The sequence below is a fragment of the Schistosoma haematobium genome, chromosome 2 (genome assembly GCF_000699445.3).
Source record: "Schistosoma haematobium chromosome 2, whole genome shotgun sequence".
Lineage (NCBI taxonomy): Eukaryota > Metazoa > Platyhelminthes > Trematoda > Strigeidida > Schistosomatidae > Schistosoma > Schistosoma haematobium.
The window spans coordinates 7,052,151-7,072,376 of record NC_067197.1 but is presented as its reverse complement, the minus strand read 5'-3'; the positions used below and the strand labels follow the sequence as shown (position 1 = coordinate 7,072,376).

The 20,226-nt window shown below is 37.5% G+C and overlaps 1 protein-coding gene across 2 annotated transcripts in view; it reads right to left on the bottom strand.

Annotated features, from left to right (window-relative positions):
• The window catches only part of USP20_1 (Ubiquitin carboxyl-terminal hydrolase 20), a 37,294-nt gene extending 26,498 nt beyond the window's left edge, over positions 1 to 10,796 (bottom strand). The window contains exons 1-6 of one of the 2 annotated variants that reach the window (XM_051214216.1): positions 10,507 to 10,796; positions 10,361 to 10,474; positions 7,655 to 7,818; positions 5,387 to 5,499; positions 2,732 to 3,099; positions 1,774 to 1,890 (exon numbers count right to left, since the gene is read on the bottom strand). In XM_051214216.1, coding sequence (XP_051067364.1) covers positions 1,774 to 1,890; positions 2,732 to 3,099; positions 5,387 to 5,499; positions 7,655 to 7,818; positions 10,361 to 10,474; positions 10,507 to 10,643 — 1,013 coding nt within the window. In that variant the 5' untranslated portion in view covers positions 10,644 to 10,796. Of the gene's footprint in view, positions 1 to 786; positions 3,100 to 3,139; positions 3,197 to 5,386; positions 5,500 to 7,654; positions 7,819 to 10,360; positions 10,475 to 10,506 lie in introns of those variants that run through there. The other variant, XM_051214217.1, reaches the window with a different exon arrangement.
• Positions 10,797 to 20,226: the final 9,430 nt, after the last annotated feature.

Sequence of the window (20,226 nt, the reverse complement as noted above, 5' to 3'; positions counted from 1 at the left end):
AAACACCTGCAACAATGAGAAACCATTTAATGAAATATTTAATATACGCAACAATAAATCATAATGAACGGAAAGTTAGGTGAAGACAATAGCATGTTCAATATTTTAGTCGTAAACAGTAGTTGTATACATTTCTTAGTAGCCTTTATGAGTACATACATGAAGCGCCAAGAATTAAACTGAAGGAATCCCCTAGTCTTGTCAACATAAAATTAATAGGAATTTAAAGGACTCTTTTGAGTCAAATATGAAAGATGGGAAAAAAGCAGTTGAACCAAGACTGTTGATTTAAACTGTTACTAGATGTACATTTTGTAGTGTTTGTGAGTTAACGCTGGTCAACGGTTGAAGACCTTGTGTTTACAACGCTGGAAATAGGTTACAATGGTGCAGACGCATTCATTCTTTGTCTCCTTCTAGGTTTTTAGTTGGGCCACGTGTTACGTATGCCTGAACACCGATTACCACGTCGTGCAATGCTAACGGGTGTTAGAGATGGTTGGAAGAGAATTAGGGGCGGCCAAACCAAAACGTGGCATCAATGCTTGAAGACACTAACTTCTAGTCTGAGCCATGTTGGTAGATGCAGACTACTTGGTTGGGGTCCGCGTGACTTTCGTAACCAATGGTTGGAGACTCTTGGTGACATGGCTCAGAATCGATCACAATGGCGTAGGTGTATACACTCTCTGTCTTCCCTTAAACTAAGAGATTAAAATCGCTTCATATCTTTCTTTCTACGAACTAATTTTTTCTTCCTGTACTGTATCCTTATATGCAATCTTTCTCCTATATATTACCACCTTTGACCTAACCACTCCTATGAATCCGGTGTTCATCTTGCTGTGCTAATGCGGTATGGCAACCTGGACCGATGCATATATGTGCCTGGTCCTACGTTGTAGCTGACTGACTGACTTTAGTTTCAATGATGTTTCATACTTTCTATTAAGCTAATACAGTTTTTTGGAACCATATTTCCTATATTTAAAATATTTTTAATTGCTTGACACTACTGTTATTTCAACGTTACTATTCACCAAGTTTATTTATTTACTTAAGCACATAATCACTGGTATAAGGAGGAACCAAACATATATGCGCTACACTTTGTTATTCGATTTGCGCGAAGATTGGAATATTTCATGCAATTAGTTCCCTTTATGAATTTAAATAAAGCAAGAACAAATATTGGAATATTGCTTGGGAGCCCAAAGCGAAGCAGGCCACTAAGTTTATTTCCCCTCAGCTTGCCTATGTAGCATGGTAAGTGGGTCTCTTACATTATTTGCCCCATGTCATACGTTGAATTTAGCTGACTGATGAGAGCTCAGTCCTTTCTAGTACACTGAAACAGAAAAGTTTCATGTTTGATTAATAGAAAATATATAGCTTATTTGGTTCACAAATGACGGGACAAGAAGTATCGACCAACTTCATTTCGCATCATTTACATTATAGAGGAGATAATATTTGGTTTTCATGTCTGTATCAGCACACTCTCTTGTCCAGGCAATTGATAATCGGAAAAACTAGTGATTAGATAGGGTGTTAAAAAAGCGAGATTATGCAACCAGCAAAATGACTGTTCAGTTTAAAAAATAACAATTTCCAGGCAGTGTATATGGCTGATCCTTACCACTCTTAAGATACCGGTCGAATTTGTGTGACATTTTCGAATTGCTGAGTAGTGTAGTTCATAACTTAACTCTTTCTTTAACGAATGGATATGTAAACGTCCAATTAAAAACAAAACGCCAGCACAAAACTTACCGATTACATCTTCCACAAAAGTATCCATTTTCACCAACTAATTCCGCTTCAGAAAAATAATGAGATAAGCAATCTTCAAGGGTAAGAGTAGACCATTTATCTATCCATTGTTTAGGTCTGTTATATAAACAAAAATATAAAACAAAAAATAGAAAAATCATGAGTATAGTTTCTTGTGGAGATTGTTGAGTTTGAATTGCTATCATGAACCGATCAACGTTAGACCACCATTGAAAACCTGGAAGCACTGAACGACCGTTTCGTCCCGGTATGGGACTCCTCAACGATGCGCATCAACGATACCGCACACGGAGCTCGATACCAAGAACCTTAGGTCAGAAATCATAAGTTAGATTATTGGAAATTTCCAAATGATATGTATACACGCAAGGTTCTGTGATTACTGTAATATGGTATTTTGATTCGATTGATCCACATTTTCTTCGTACATCGTACCTTCTACTGTCATTTCTTTGATATGAACACTAGTAATATGAAATTTGCTCTGACAATTCCACCAGGCTATGCTAATTGACCGTGACAATGTGAACCGATACCAGATTCTACGTTGTATATGACTGGCTGACCTGTGAGTTAGATTGCACTATCTACACTGATCATCAAACAACATTCATCTCTATACTAACGAATTTGTAAATATTGTTTGATGAAACAAAATTTAGAACAATGTCTAGGTTTAAATTGCTCAGATAAAACCCCATGTTGTACATCAGATATGACTATATAAATAAAAACAAAAATTCTATACTATGGTCATAGTTCTTTCGTTGGTTCTTTTTTCGTTCCCTATTAAATTTACTATCATTCCCACTATCTTCACTTATCTATTTCTATTTGCCATTGACTTACTCATATTGTTTTGATAGGAAATAAATGAATTTAAACGTATATATATTAATAACTTAAACCAGTACAAATAATTTACGCCAGAACTTACGAGGGCAAAAAGCTTTGTACATAGGATAAAAATATATGAGTTAGGGTTAAAAGCATAGTGAGTAACCAAGGAATACCCGTTACCAGACGACCAACAACTGTTGGTAATGTGAATAACGATGATTTTATTTTTGATCCACGTGGTGTAGAATACCTTCTACTTGTTGACTTCGATGGTTGTGTCTGTTGCAAATCATTAGATGTTTTCAAATATACAGGACCATTTTTCAATAAAGAACCTGTGCTTATTGAACCATTCATCAAGGAGGATTTTGTTGATTGATCAACAGAAGAGGATGAATACGTTTGTACAGTAGGTTTGGTAAGGGAAAGGGACAAGTCCATAAATGATTCCTCCCGATTGGAAAGCTATATAGAAGTAATGATTATATATATATAAAAAACTCACTAGAAATTTACTGTAAATGTGGATGTTGGTGAACACTTCATCAAATAAATGGAAGCACTGTTGCATAAAATATATGAATTAAATTTGTGAGAACGGAGATAATGAAGACTCGTAAAACACCTTTTAAATCATCCAGAGCTAAGCCAGAAAAATCTAAAAATTTCAGAATCTATCACAAGGACATACATCTTCACACGTAAAGTGATTAAATGCAATCAATAGAAAGCCCTAAACCTAGATTTAGTGCTATCTGGCACCTGTTAGTAGGCGTACTTGTAATCTCAAGATAACTAATACTCTGACCGATTCAATTCTGATACCCAAATGTGCAATCACAGACGTTACCACTAAGCTATTCGAGACGCGACTGACCTCCTGTAGGACAGAGATGTATTAACCATTGACCGATTACTGAGTAGTCGTCAATGTTATGTACGTCTTTTGTAATGTTGACCGAATTTTGTCGATTAAATTCACTAAGAGGGACTTGACATACACAATAATCACTACTCAGTGATCAGTTAATTATCAACACGTACATTTAATTCTTCAAAAAGGAGAAAATTGGACAAGAGAATTACAGAACGACCAGAAATCCTTTATTTTTTCCAGACGAAACATCGCATTTAATAAACACCAGAGAGAAATCATAGTACGCTATATTTATCGATGTAAATTGAAATTGCTGTACGAAATTCTTGAAGACTAATAAAAATTTACAAATGTTTAGACAATCTAAATGTACAGGTCTCAGATTCATTTTTATTCTGTTTATATGTATGGTACTAGAAAAAATAAATAATATATTTCATTAATAAATTTCAACAGGATTTAAATCAGCAAGGACATATGTAAATTAATGGGCTTCAATGAAATTAATTTTGAATGAATAAAATTTACATTCATAGCCTTCTCCAAACTGTATGTGACACACTCTATAGACTGAATAACAAAGTACCTATTATCGTGAATATTTGTGTACTGTGAATTCAAAAAAAGAAAACGAATGAATGAGACTGTATAGGTAGCTTTATAAATTGATATCATGAAAAACACTCTTTTTTTCGTCAAACTGACTTTACTTATTTTATGATAATAACGGGTTTCCTTGGTTTTTTCAGATTCATTTAACTTAAAAGTTCGTATTAAACTGCAGACAACAAAGGACTGAACAGTTATTTCTAATTAATATGGGACTTTTCAGCAGTGACATTCACAATACCAAACTATTCTTGACCCAAGACAGAAATTATCTTCAAAATTAAACAACTTTTCACACTGGGTAAACAAAAAATTCATTTCGCAAGTTGAAGGATTTGAATATAATTGTCAAAAGACAGCAACTTCCATTGGTCACAGTCAGTCATAATTAATGTAGAGCCGACAACAAATTACCTTAGCCCACGTCGATATTACCATATTAAACCAGAGATAAGATTAAAAACATGAATAATAAAGTTTAAAAAAAGTGCAGTACCAATGATAACGATGAAGACTAAACCTTACAAATATGATCCGAAAAGGTATTTATGAGAGAAAACTAGGACTCAAGAACTGTAGGAGGACGAAGAGTGAAAGCATTTGCGCCATTGTGACTGATTCTAAGCCATAGCACTCAACGTCTGCAACCATTAAACACGGTCACCACGTGGATCTTAATCAGGTGGTCCGCATCCACAAACATGGTTTAGACCAACAGTCAGCGACTTCATAAACTGATCCTAGGTTTTGGTATGGCCACCTCTAGATTTCTTTTAACATATTCCAACATTAACTAACACAGCTCACCGAGGTAAGGGGCAGTTATCCATACGGAATGTATGACCCATAACCTCACCAACTAATTTATCATATATACCCATTACTCTAATGTCTAGCCATAGTATTGCTTACTTGGTCGTTCCACGAAACCCAAGAAATGCTTCGAAGACATTTGAAGCCTACGTATCTCTTCTACTTCTATGAAACATGTGTCACGGACATATAGTAACACAGAACGAACTGTTGTGCAGTATACTCCCCTTTTGTTTGGCAAACGGACATCTCACCTACCCCATAAGTGACTCAAAGTTAACAGAAGCCGAGAGTTTTCTAAATGTGTCTGCATTTATTTAGACATCAAAAACAGAAACTTCAATCATTCTAAATTTCATAAGATCATTTGAAACATTAACAAACTAAACATCATAACTGGGAATGAAAGGAAATATTTTTCAAGATTTCTGTAACAACGAATAAGTAACTAACCCGACTGCATGACAGGCAACGGACAGAACTAACTAATCTGCCCTGAAAGACATCGGTAATTATACTGTTGTTACTGTTGTCCGATGAACCAGTAGTAGCTGTTTGTTTGATGCCTACATAAAATATAAAGAGGAAGATTCGCATTTAGAGATAGCAAAATTCGAAAAGGGACTTTTATGTTTCGGACCAACAATCACTTCCCAGAGTGGATTAACATAAATAATTGACGGTTAAACTTGACTAGAACATCACCATACTTATTGTAAGCCAACAATCTTTATCCTTACATCAGGGCCCCCTTTGATTCGTTGGACAGGACTATTCTTCGGGATTGTTTATTTGAGAATAAAGTGCCTGAGAAGTTTATTAACATTTTCAAAGTCCTAAATGCAAACACATCAAGCAGAGAGTGAGGGTGTACAACACCTTACCTCCATTGTTCCGTTCAAGCAGGGGTAGCCAATCTTATCATTCCACTCCAATTTCGCTATCGATTACGTCCTGGAAACAGCTCAATGGAAGTAGGTAGTAGCGGTGTGAGTCTGCTACCTGGAAAAAGACTCCTCGACCTTGAGTATGCGGATGATACGTTCTTACTGTGAAAAGATATCCAAGCCATAAAATCTGCAATCAGTATCCGCAGGCATGGCATATGCTTTACGTCTTCTAAGTTTAAAGTACTTTTATAAGACTGGCAAGAGCCTGTGCCTATACTCACTCTTAGTAGTGGACCGTCAGAAGTAGTGCGAAAGTTCGTGCATTTAGGTAGCTATGCAAGTGCTGGTGTGATTCATGAGATAAATGTACGTACAGCAGAAACCAGAGAAGCTTATAACAATCTACGTCATCTTCGGAGCCTATGTTGTTAGCCTGGATGTAAAGGGTTAGATTGACAATGCGTCGGTGACAGCAGTTTTGCGTTATGCTTATAAAACCTGACCTCATCAAGTTGAGGATGTTAGGCAACTCTGTGTTCGACTATCGTTGTCCCCCAAGGATTTCTGACATCCAGTGACATTTTTTCAATGTAAATGTCTAGTTATATATAGTGATGATAACTCAGTTATTGTCACCATCTAGAAACACCGACTTCGGTGACTTGGACATGTGCTACAAATGTCGTCCCAGCGAATCCATAATTTGTTGACGATAGGGCCGATCGGAAGAAGCGGAGAGGTGATCAGTTTATATGGTGTCGTGGTATGGGAAAAATCTGGACAGAACTGGCATCTGTCAGTCCTTCACGACTCCCTGGCTCAGGTCCTAGAGATGGTCCAACACTGGCCTGAGACAATAACAGACAGCTGAGAATAAAAGTCAGTAGCTGTCCTGTTATCTTTTTTGAACTTCTTCAGGTAAGAAGAATTTCCTTACTGAAAGAAACATTTCCGGTTGTATTTTTGTTAACTGGACTGCTTCATTCATTATTTTTCTGTCTCATTCACACATTACTTTTGTTATAATCACCTCCCGTTCTCTATCTCTTCAAATACTCATTTTCTCATTGTGTAACGCATAAATATTTTGGTGCCCCTTTGAACCAATATTTATGTGTTTAAATAAGTAAATAAACTATTGAAAATTAATGTTCCTATACTTAAGGTCTGATTAACCAGTTTATGTGGAGTAATTACAACCTTTTAGTAGTGATACAAAGTAACTGTGTAAATTAATATCTGATATAATTCAACCACTATTTGTGAAAGTGAACACAAATTTTTGTCTATAGTTGTCTTGTTTTCATAGAACAAAGGATAACCTAAAAATTATTCAAAACCTGTGTAAATTTGTCACAGCCCATTATAATTTCAATCATGGCCTTTCGAATGAGCTTGTGTTTAGCCTAATAAGACATTTATGTAGTTTTAACCTGTTAATACAGGTATAATTATTCTGGCAAACTAATACCCTCTACAATTTATTCACCTATTATAAGTTTCTTTTTTAGGATTTGATTTACAAGTGGTGTAAATGCACTGAATGATAATCAGCTTCTCAGGTCGAAATGGAGGCTTGAATGCATAAAGCGAAAACCTAATATATCGTTCCTATGAGAAACTCAGAGATTATGACAATTGTCAGATTAAACCAGTGGATCAAATAGAACTTAGAAAATGAAGCTGAACTACTTAAAAACAAAGCAAACACAGAGCAGTATAAACTGAGGCCAATATTTAGCTAATAGAGTAAGACTCACATATTCTGACCTACTATTAATGACAGGCAAAAACATTAAAGTTACAATCTATTTCTTTGGTCTGATAGTACCTTTTTTGTCTGAGTTTGAAAGCCATGAGTGTTTCAGTTCCTCGTGCAGCTGGACTAAAAATAGTCTCAAAAACTCTTGAGCATCTTGTTGTGCATAACCTCTGAACATTGGGTGCACAATGCAGAAAGTATCTAAAATTGTATTTGCATTGAAACAGCGTGGTCTAAATGAGGAAAGGTAAAAGAAAAACAGATCAACAGTGCGAATTACATGGTACTAAGTATGAGATTCAAATTAATTGAAACTAAAGGAGAAAATCAACCAGAACAGCTTTGTGTAAACCGTCATTTGTTATTTAAGAAAAAACGGATGGACCACAATCTTATTTCAGTAAAGTCACGTGTACCAACATTTAGAATCTATGAATCACATTTCCACCGCAAAATTGTTAACCGGATTCAGAAATATATATTACGGTGACTAAGTATAAAACATACTTCCGTATATTTATTGAGAATTTTGTCATTAATTTTCAGGCATAAAAGTGCATTGATTCAAACTATCACACTCGACATTAATACACAGGAATTAAAGAAGCTGCAGTAATAGTAGTACCAATGATAGTAGGAAACTAGGCAAAGAGATGTAGGTCGAGAAAAACAAGTGACGTCACAGAAAAATGATGAACTAGAAATTTCAGGGATTTTCCTTTTTCTTAAACACAACCTAGTTGTACTCTATAGGTTACTAGGATTCCAGAAATTGTTTTCGAAGTAATTCATTAGAATTAACGTCACTAAGATAAGTTCGTGGTGAAGGTTCAGTTTGAGGATAATTTACACCACTGACCACATTTACACAACCTGAGAAAACATGGAGTCACCAGAGATCTTTATCCTAGTTTTAAACTACTCAACAGGGTTTAAAAAAGTGAAAGGTCAAGATGGGAAGTTAAAAAGTGATAAGAATTGATACATTACTAAGGATGCCAACTTTTCACAACAAAAGGTCAAAAAAGATCAGCTCTACAAATTCCAAACCTCACATTCCTACATAGATTTTCAAAGACGTTATAGTCTGGGAATTATAGAGCATTAAATAGTACATTAAATATTACTTACAGAAATATCGTAAGTGATCAACAACAAACAACAGTCCCATGGACCAAACGGTTAAGCTCCTAGGTCAAGAAATTACAACTAACTTATCTAGTCTCTCATGTGCTTCAAAAAACATCTTTTTAGAGTAAGGAACCAAGAACTGAAAATGTCTCAGATTTTTAAACGCACTTAAGATTATCACGTTCGCAAATGAGTTTTTTATCCCTTAATATCTATACTATCGACGTTTTTCTGTAGCTTCATATTTTTCCGCATGTATGGTAAGTTTTGACATTTCGGGTTTATAAAACGTTATTCTTCGCTCTCTGAAACTTCGCTTACAACAATATGTAGGAGCTTCTGTTGTTCCAAAGGTGAATTACATAGAACAGCAAGCCTCATTAACTATTTGAACATTGGAGAACTTAAAAATGTAGCAAGTTTGAAACCACGGAAAACACTAAGATCAAATGGATTGATAACGCAGGTGTTAAACGGTGACAGTTCAGTTTCTAACCTGAATCGATGAACATTCGTCTTAGGTCTTATGACTGACATCAAGATAGGTGAGATCGCTAATTGATAGATGGCCGTGGTGGTATAAAGTAGCCGAGCAATTGCTGTTTACTAAACCGTATTATTAACTTAAAGTCTCGAAAGATTAGAAATCAAAGACAAGACCGCTAGTCAGATGAATAAGTTTGTCACAAGAAGTAATACGCTTATGCACAGAATATAAACACAAAAATACGCAATGAAAAATAACAGGAAACTAGCTTGGATGCCATTTGTTATTCAGTCAATCATGATCTGACCGTTGAGCCTAATTTCGGGCACTCTCAGTGTATAAGACTTAATGATATTACTTAATAGTGGAGTATTGAACTCAAAGTTCAGTTAGCCAGGACCCAGCTTGAGTATTCATATATTACTACTACTCCTAACGCGAAGTATGGCTGAGAACCTGATATTTAAACTTGCAAATGACTGAGTTATATCATCATTGCGTCGCTTGTTTGGAATAGCAGTATCGTAGCAACCAACAGAATTACTGAACAAAGTTTTGTGTCGATAAACATTCGAAGTACCAAAAGACATGGTGACGGAACGAAAAGTCTACACGATAATCTGAATTAGCAGTTGGTATCATTAGTGGGAAAGTCAAAAATAAATAATTTTACCTATCTCTACAAATATCAAGTGAGTTGTTTCTCGTTTTATTTCTATTCGAACGATGTCCTAAATCCTTGATTTTAAGCTGTCAATGAAACGACTATAATTTCACCTCCTGATTCTTATCATCATTCCTCTTCCTGTACAGATGACGTATTGCCATAGACAAAATGCCAAGCATCGTTGCGGAACAACTAGTGACAACCTCGCTCTAAACTTGCAAATATACCCCGGTCTATACTCGCTAATGTTGTAAGATCAAAAAGGAAGGCATTTTCACAAGCCTGTTACTTGCCATATTTGACATGTAAAATCTAACTGACTAACTCGCGTTTTCAAGTATGTTAAGGGAGAACTGTGAAACCATACTGCTGGGGTCAGACATAATAACAGTGAAATGAGAATCAAGGCAGAAGTACACACAAAGTTATAAAAGCTGCGTTACCAAGGTCTGACAGACATGCATTTTGTCTAAACATTAAATCTAATTACCTTTCATTCCCCCAAAATTCAGAAAGTAGTGTGCAATAATGATTGAACAACACAAGCCTTCGATTTGGATCAAGGATGTTATGACACTCGAGGAAAAATTCCGTTAAATGTGGACTGCAAAACTGAAAAGAATCACTGAAAGTTACCAATTTGATAAGGCTTGTAAAGCGGCATTCATGTAACAAGTGTTGCCTATATTACGAAGCCCACCAAGCCCAAAAGAAAGCAACTGATCCGAACTTATTATAGTATCCCCAAACTCCTCATTCATATTTACAAACATTATTATAACACATGACGCCAGCAGCCAATATGTACAACCCGCGCCAAGGTGACAAGAACCAAAGTACAATTACAGACATCATATTCCGACATTTATATTAAGGACAGAAAGCCTACGGCCCGTGTTAATCATTTTCTAGTTGGCCTCTAAGAGTGAACAATCTTCTCATGAATAAAACAACTGAAGCAGTGGATACCTTTGAGTTTTGTCTATCTGGTAGTTTCTGTTTCAGTTTGGAAAGGACAGGAGACTAGATGGCCTGTATTAGTCCTAGCAGTGGTGGTCTCTTAGTTGATCCAACTTTCTTTTGAAATATTTGAAGGAGGAGCCTCAACCACGTGCTGAGGTAATGAATTCCACTCGTTGATGATTCGATGGGAAAGTTCATAGTCAGCTGACTTGGTTTGTGAACTTTGGAGTGTCCTCGTAAATTCTCTGTTTTGAAAGACAAGGAAAATGAGGCCATATCAGGTGCGAAGTTGGCACCAAGCAGTTTGAAAACTGTAATCAAGTCGCCTCTAGTTCTGCGATATGACAACGGGAAAAGGTTCAGCTTGGCCAGTCGAGCTTCATACGGAAGCTTCTCTTTTCCGGGAATCAGCTTAGTTGCCGTTCTCTGAACCTTTTCCAGAAGCTCACTGTCTTTTTTTAAGCAGGGGCTAGCCGCTTGTATGCAGTACTCAAGTTTAGGACGTACGAACACTGTATACAAAGTCCAAAACGTCTTAGCGTCGACATGACTAAAAGCCCTACGTATTGACCATAACGTTCTAAAACCTTTAGCGGCTATTGCACGGTAGTGTGCAGTAGTCTTTAAGTCTTGACTAACGATGACTCCTAAGTCATTATGTGTCTGGACGACAGGTAGCTCAGTGTTATTCATCGTGTATGTATCTGTACCTTGATGACCGATATGCATCACAACACACTTGGAAGTATTTATCGGCAACTGCCAGGTTTGAGACCATTCAGATAACTGCTTCAGGTCATTTTGGAGTTCTAAGCTATCACCCTCACATCGTATCGTTCTCCATATCTTGACATCGTCAGCGTATAGCAAGGCCGATGATGATAGGAGACGAGGAAGGTCATTTACATACAAGAGGAATAGCACTGGCCCCAAAACTATGCCCTAGGGCACTCCACTAAGCACAGTTTCTCAGCTAGATAACTTTGAGTTCACTCGAACTCTTTGTTGACGCCCAACTAAGAAGTCTTTTATCCACATAAATAGATTGCCTCCAATCCCTACATTTCTTAACTTATATAACAGCCGGTTGTGCGGAACCTTGTCAAAAGCTTTGCTGAAATCAATGAAGGCTACGTCTACAGGTAACTTTTGGTCCTTAAGAGTGCACCAGCTTTCACGAGCCACCAATAAGTTAGTGAGACAAGAGTAACCTATTTTGAAACCGTGCTGCTTCTTCGAGATACTTAAACAGCTCCTTCCGAATAATGTTTTCTAAGATTTTAAGAACCACACTAGTTAAGCTAACGGGTCGGTAATTCTCAGGTTAGTGTTTCGTACCTGTTTTGAAGAAAGGACTTACTATGGCGTTTTTCCAGTCTTTGGGTAAACGACCCTGCGTTACGGATAGGTTAAAGCATATACTTAAAGGGTTCGCAACGAAGTTAGATAATTCCTTCAGTAGCCTAGAATGTAATTCATCGGGCCCCGTGGATTTACCTATGTCAAGCTTATTTAGTAGACCACAGACATCGAGTTCTTTAATGGTCACGCTCTCCAGTGTGTGTGGGGGATCTGTATGCGCTGATGGGAAGGGTGCTTCTATGGTGTATACATTGCTAAAGTGGTTTGAGAACACTTGAGCCTTACCAAAGTCATCCTCCACTAGTGACGCGGCAGTACTGTCTCCCAATAGAGCAGGAATATTTCCTCTTCTCTTTGTCCTTTGGTTTATATAAGAATACAAGCGTTTAGGATATTTTATGGATTCCTTAACAATCTTTTCTTCGTACAACTTTCTAGACTTACGGAGGGTCGAGGCACGGGTATTCCGGACTTTTCTGTGCTGGGATTTAGTTTTATCAGTCCCCAGTAACCTAAATCTATCCCACATTTTTCTTCTCTTACGGAGAAAGATACGGACCTCCCTACTGAACCATGGTGGGGAGTTTCTCGGCCCCCTTGGTATAGTCCAAGGGATGTGGGGTGTGGTAACTTTTAAGTATGAATTTCGAGATGCGTCCCAGGCCGTTTCAACTGAGGACTCTGGGTCTATTGTCCAATCTACTAACGATGCTCGGTGCATGATATCTGGTATATTTACTTTCCAGACGTTAGGTCTGGATTGGGCTAACACGTGCTCGTGACTGACAGTTATATGGAAGTCGAGAATTCAAACTGCCTGATCACTTTTACCTAGGGGTGGCATATAATGAAGGTTCGCAACGTCATCCTCATAGTGAGACTATATAAGATCTACTGAGGATGATTCAGTGTCCGGGTCCTACCTAGTCGCTTCTTTCACATGTTGCATTAGAGCACATGTGATAACCGCATCAACCAGTTCCTGATCGAAAGAATTTTTTGACGATTTAGTTCGCAGATTTTCCCATTCTATCATAGGTGCATTAAAGTCCCCTAGGATTAGACAGTGACCACCTTGTGACCAAGTATTGAGACTGCTTAGAAGGACTTCATTTATCTCAGAGCTTGGACTGCGATAGACCAAACCAATCAGCAGCTCTTGTCCCTTGCATTTCAGGCGGCAACTTACTAATTCACACGTCCCACTCTCATGGGATACACTGTCGATAATGGCAAATGAGATAGCATTCCTAATGAATAGAGCTACTCCCCCTCCTTTGCGCTTTTGTATTATGTCGGCCCTTACTAACGTAAAACCCTCGAAATCAAGTTCCATACTATCTATAGCATGTGTCAGCCAGGTTTCTGTGACTGCGATTATGTCTGGCTTTGTAGAGTCAATCTGTACACTTTGTTCCGACCGCTTATTGAGCAATTTTCAGACATCTGTGTAACAGATTCGAAACCTACTTAAATGGCTTCGTGTTGCATCCAGAGTGGCTTCGACATCATTCTCTGTCGAAGCCTCACAACCCGGAAATTTACATTTTCCAGGTCCTTTTCGTCAGCGTCTAACCTAATTTGTAGTTATTTTTCGGCTTCCCGTCTTTTTACACGGTCTGCCAACGGTAAGTCCTTACGGATAAAAGCTCCTGAACCCTTTAATTTATGTCCATTCTGTAAAATTAAACCGCGTTCATTCGAAGATTTGAATACTACTTCAAGCAGTCTGGATTGATTAGGCTTCAAATTCGCTAGACTACCTAGTCTGTACACCTTTAGCAAGGTGACCCCGGTGATATTTTGAGGCATGAGTTGATTAAGCAGCTGCTTAATCAGCACAGTGTCATGCTCAAAACGAGCTTTTAGTTCAGAACTCTCACTCTCCTTGATTCTATGAAAAATAGCTGATCTGTCGCTATGATCAGCTTTCGATTTTACGACTACTTTCGCGGGGGTAGGGTTACCTTTTACATTGCTACTTTTCTCTTCCTTACAACCTGTACCCACCCGTCAACTGTGCTGGGAGAAGCAACAAGTTGCGTCAAACTTAGTGTTGGATTCTGGAGGGTTGTCGACGACCTAGGAGGTCAGGTTATGTTTACCGCTTGAAACCGATCGAGCCTTGCGATTGCGGCTTCTCGGCGTTTCCTGTGGGATCCCATCTGGAAGACGGGGAACAGAAGAACCTACTTTCCTTGAGCCTTTTTTTAAGACAGGCCTCTCTGGAGACTGCTTTTCCTTCTTTGACGGGCGTGAGTCATCTACTATCGAACTAACCTTAGTTTGCTTCATGTCGATTTGTGGGTCGACAGATCGAGTGCTGTTTGACGTGTTCCGACTACGCTTGCTAAAACACTTCTTTGCAGCATCAACCAGTGAGATGGCCTCGGTTAACAGGCAATTTGCTCTGGGGTTGTGAACTTTTTTGGAGTGTCACTGCAAATTCTCTGTCTTGTAAGACAAGGAAAATGAGGCCATATCAAGTGCAAATTTATAACTAAGCAATTTGAAAACTGTGATAAAGTCGCCTTTAGTTCTATGATATGATAACGGGAGAAGTTTGAGCTTGGCCGGTCGAGCATCAACGGAAGCTTCGCGATTCCGAGAATCATCTTATTTACTGCTCTTTGAACCTTTTTCAGAGGCTCACAGTCTTTTTTAAGCAGGGGCTAGCCGCTTGTACGTAGCACTCAAGCTTAGGACGTACGAACACTGTATACAAAGTCAAAAAAGAGGGGATATATCAGGTCCAAAACTATTCCTTAGTATTCTATACATCAAAATCAGATCACCTCGCAATCTGAGGTAGGACAGAGTAAGGAAGTCTAACTTCGTGGCCCTCTCTTTGTATGGTGAACTGTAGAATTCTGGAATTGCGTCTTTCTGTGCTTTTTCCAGGATACCCGGGTCACCTTTTGAGCAGCAGCTTGCAGTCTTAACAAAGGTTTCGAGTTCGGATCTCACTAAGGTTGTGTTTACTGTGGGATATATTAGTTTCGTGTATTATCTTTTTTCTCTTGGGGATTGTGTTGATCCTGTTTTCTGTCATACTCTAATGTTTTATATTAAATCTTTTGATATTTCGTTCCTATGTGTCTGCAATCAAGTGATGCTTTTTGCCTACTTTTAAGGCTCTCCAGGTTTAGATGATGCATTAAAGTCACCTACTGCAAGGCGTTTAATTTTATCACAGGAGAACGTACGTTTGCTTAGGTGGAACTCATCTACTACACATTCAGGACTGCGGTACACTACAACTAACTAAATATATTGCCATTTACATTTCATTCTGCACCAGTTCCTCGTGTAGTGTGTCACTGACTAGACAGCTCGTATGAATATGGTTCTTTTATTGTCAGAATAACCATACGACCCAAAAGTTTAATCTGTCAGCCATACTAAGTGAGAAAACCAATCAGTTGAATTTCCCTACATACACTTCTGACATTAATTATACTTCTGAAATGGCTATGACATCGGGATTTTCTGCGTCCCCACACTTTTTAACTCCGTCAGTTTACTGAGTAGGCTGAGATCATTTGTATAGCACACCTTTAATTCAATGAAGAACTTTTTCTTGTTACCACTGTGGTTTTTAGATCATTGCACTCCGGACTTTTACAGTGTAAAAACCCATAAGTATAAGGGGTTTGCACCGTTCCGGCGGCGCTCACTTATTTCTACTTGTGCAGATCGTCTCTTAATGCAATCAATCAGGCCGAGATCATCCCAGACATATATTCCGGATCATGTCAGGTTGCGTAAATTTCTTGATATTAGGTTTCTTCAGAAGAAGCAAAGGTAACTTTTACGAAGCAGCCTTTCTGTGTGCTTTCAGAATCCACTTTTTGTCCAATTCTGCAAGGCTTATAGGCGCTAACTCCTGCTAATGACTCTGGAGATATCGTGCTGAATAAGGACTAAGTGTGGCCTAGGCCATGTTCATATCTGGCTTTTGGTTATTTTTCAGAAGACTTTTTAATCTGTGTAAAATGATTGACCTGTCTGGGAGGTCCATCTCTTTTACAAGCTGGGGAGTTTTGGTTCCTGAAAATTTATCAACCCTCCTGTCCGATCTGGAAGCAGTTGCGGAGGTCTATCTGTTTCCTTACTTTTCTGGGTGTAACTGTAAGCTAATTATTGAATTTATTATGTCTCTGGAGAGCAACACCTACACTGCTCACGTTGTGACTCTCCATATTCTGCTTTGTGTTGACATGTGAATCCGAGCTGAGACCAAGAAAGGTTACCCAGTTCTGCATGAAAACCTTGGCTACTGTTTCCGCTGTGATGTCCGCTATCTGGATGGCTATAGGGAATCTGGTAAATCGATCTATGTATGTAAAAAGATAATTAAAACCGATTGAACGTGGTAAAGGACCTACCAAGTCGATATGCACATGGTCAAAACGTGCATCTGGTTGCGAGAAAACACCTATGGGTGAATTTGTGTGACGATTAATCTTTGATTGTTGGCATGCTGAACACTCTCTAACCCATTTGTGTACATCCTTCTGTAAATTCGGCCATATATATCTGGCATTGATTAGTTTTGTTGAAGCTTTTGCGCCAGCATGAGACAAAGAATGAAAGTTATTATATATCAACTTTCGCATACTTTTGGGAACGAAAGGTCGTGGCATTGCCTTGGTCGTGTCACAGTAAATTAGAATACCATCGATATGTGATGGGAATTGTTTTAAATTAAGACTTGAATTGTTTGTTTTAAGTAGGTTTTGTAATTCTAGATCCTGCTCTTGTTCGTTTCTCAACGTCTCGAAGTTTACTGTAGACTGCTGTAGCACGTTCATTTCTAGTCTGGATAAGTCATCTGCCGCCTGATTGTCCTGACCTTTGACATGTCGGTTATCGCTTGTGAACTGTGATATATAGTCAAGGTGTCGGACTTCTCGAGGTGAGTATTTATCGGTCCTCATTTATGAAATATGGAAGTAAAGAATTTCCACTATTTTGTTTGAAACTTTTCAATCTATCTATGGAATATGGGACCTATCCATCTGTATGGAAAACATCCCTTATCACCCCTAGATTCAAAACAGGACCACGTAGTGATATTATCAACTATAGGCCAATTAATTTGACATCCGTGCTCTCAAGAACCATGGAAAAAATCATCCACAAACAGCTAATATCATTTTTACTTTCGGCTAGTCTGATCAGCCCATCCCAACAAGGGTTTCTGACTAAACGCTCATGTTTCACATCACACCTGGAGTTTTTTGATCAAATTACCCAGAGAAGAGATGTTGGTCAATCAGTGATAATTGTTTACTTCGATTTTAGTACAGCTTTCGACAGTGTCTCACACAAACTTCTTCTTTTAAAACTCTCTTCATTTGGCATACAGAATCCCCTTTTATCTTGGCTCAAATCTTTTTTAGAACGTAGCCAAATCGTTCGCTTTGGATTTTGCTACTCTAAACCTGTGAATGTAACCAGTGGGGTTATACAAGGAAGTGTGGTTGGTCCATTGCTCTTTCTCCTTTTTATCAATGACGTGTGTTCCCTCTTTCAGTATGGTAAGCCTTTCCTTTTTGCTGATGACGTGAAAGTAGTTTATTCATTCTCTTCTCCCACGAAAGAAAGCTATATTTCAGCGGTAATCCAGGAGGAAATAAACAAGTTTTTTGAATGGACTGTTTCGTGGAATTTGCCACCTAATGTTGGCAACAGTGGATTTATTCACATTGGTCGCTGCCTTAACTTAAATCTGACTGTACAGACACATACACTCAAACCTCTCAACACTGTTCGTGACCTGGGTTTAAGATATAGCAACAGTCTGAACTTTTCTGAGCACATTATATCTCAAGTATCCAAAGCTAGAAAGCTGATCGGATTGATAATGATAAACTTCAATAATATCGAATCGAGATTGTTACTATACAGAAAATGTATCTTACCCATTCTTGAATATGGTATTTTAGTTTACAGTAATTGCAGACATAATGACCTGATTAAAATTGAAGGTGTTCAAAGAAAGTTCACCAAAGCTGTTCTGGGGTATTCTGATAACAAAGACTATCACCAAAGATGTCAACAACTCAACTTAGAACCTCTTTGGATCAGACGTATCAAATTAAATCTTGTCTTTATCTACTGGCTTATTAACGGTATTTCCTACTCTTCGGTATCCACCCCTTCATACCTTATGATATCATCCCACAATCTACGCAATAAGGAAAATATTCTAGCGATTCCAAGAACCCACACAAACTTACGTCAGAATTTTTTCCTTATTCGCTACTCAACCATGTGGAACAGACTGCCAGTGAACCCCCGTTGGAGTGAAACTACAATCCGGTTCAAAAGTCCGTTTGATGATTTTCTTTCCGAAAGTGGATTATGTCACCTATTGAATATCAATGTATTCAACAATGATTTATACAAACAAGGTCCATCATCTATTTTATTGCTTGAAAAGCAAAATAAAACCTTCAAATCTTTCCACGTCTATTTTATTTTATTTCTATTTATCTTAATATATGAAGTCTGTTTATGTTCGGATTTATAATTATTACTGTTATTAATATCATTATTAGTCCCCCGACACATTAGATATTCCTTTTATATCTTCTTATACTTCTAAACATATTTAACTCCAGATTGTCCTTTGAAATCAATTTTGACTTTCATAGCATCAATCTTAATTATTATTGCACAAATATTTATACTAATATCCGGTTTCATTCTGTATACTATTACATAAATCTAAATGTATTCGTCCGAGTGCACTAAAGGATATTTAGTTTATTTTTCTAAAATGTTGGTTTCCTTCTGAGGTCGATATTCATTACACAATTATTATTCTTATCATGGATGAGACTTTTCACTAGGTGTTCACTTCTTTTCTCTCTTCTTTCCCTCTAAATAAATATTCTTAAAATTACGATGTTTGTAATTAAGACAATAACCTGTGTTACACTTTAATTAACTTCTCAGATTCGTTTTATCTTCACTATGTATATATGATTCATACATAGTGATATTTTATTATCGTTTTCACTTAATTGTGACTTTCATCGCATCACTCCAAACTATGACTGCACAAACATTTATTCTAGTGTCATATCTTACTACAATAATAAGTTGTTTTTTCTTAATTATTTTTTGTTACTAATTTGACGATTTATACATAGTCGTTTGTTCTTGTTTTATGTTCATAAACACGCCAATTAAATTGTTTGCGTATTTCACGTCTCCTTTATTTCTATTCCCTTATTTTCTCCATTTTCTTCTTTAAACTCAATTCAATATTCTTCTCAATTACAAAGACCCCATTTATTATTATTAATATTCTACTATTATTATTCTCAATTTTTTTTAATATGGCAAGTATAATGCTAACATTATTGAAAATTGTGTATTATTGCATTTTCTGAAGAAACCCGAAATGGTTTCATCACAACACTTATGTACCCATAAGATGTTTGTGAATAATAATAATAATAATAATAATAATAATGCATTCGTTAGTAGTTTGGGATCCGTAAAGTCTATAAATTCTTTGCCTTCTAACATGTGTCGGAAGTGTTTAATGGTCAGGTAGATTGCAAGTTCTCGTCCGAAGGTAGAATACCTTGTCTCTGCTGGAGCGAGTCTTTTCGAGAAGAAACCAATTGGCTTCCAGGCGTTTTTAACCAGTTGGTTAAGGGTACCGCCTACTGCTTTATCTGAAGCATCCACCATCAAAGCAAGTGGGGAAAGAGAATTCGGATATATCAACGTAGTTGCTTGAGCCAGTTTATCTTTAAGCTGTTTAATAGCTTCGACGACGTCAGAAGACAGTTTGAATTCTTTTGGTTTTCCTTTAAGTGAGTCTGTCAAAGGTTGCTTTAATTGTGAACAACCTGGTATGAATCTGCGATAAAAGTTAATTAGACCTAGAAAACTTCTCAGTTGTGTTAGAGAACTAGGTATGGGGTATTGTTTGATGGTATCCACTTCTTTCTTGATAGGTTTAATCCCTTCTGGGCTTATTGTGTGACCGAGAAATTCTAAATTTTG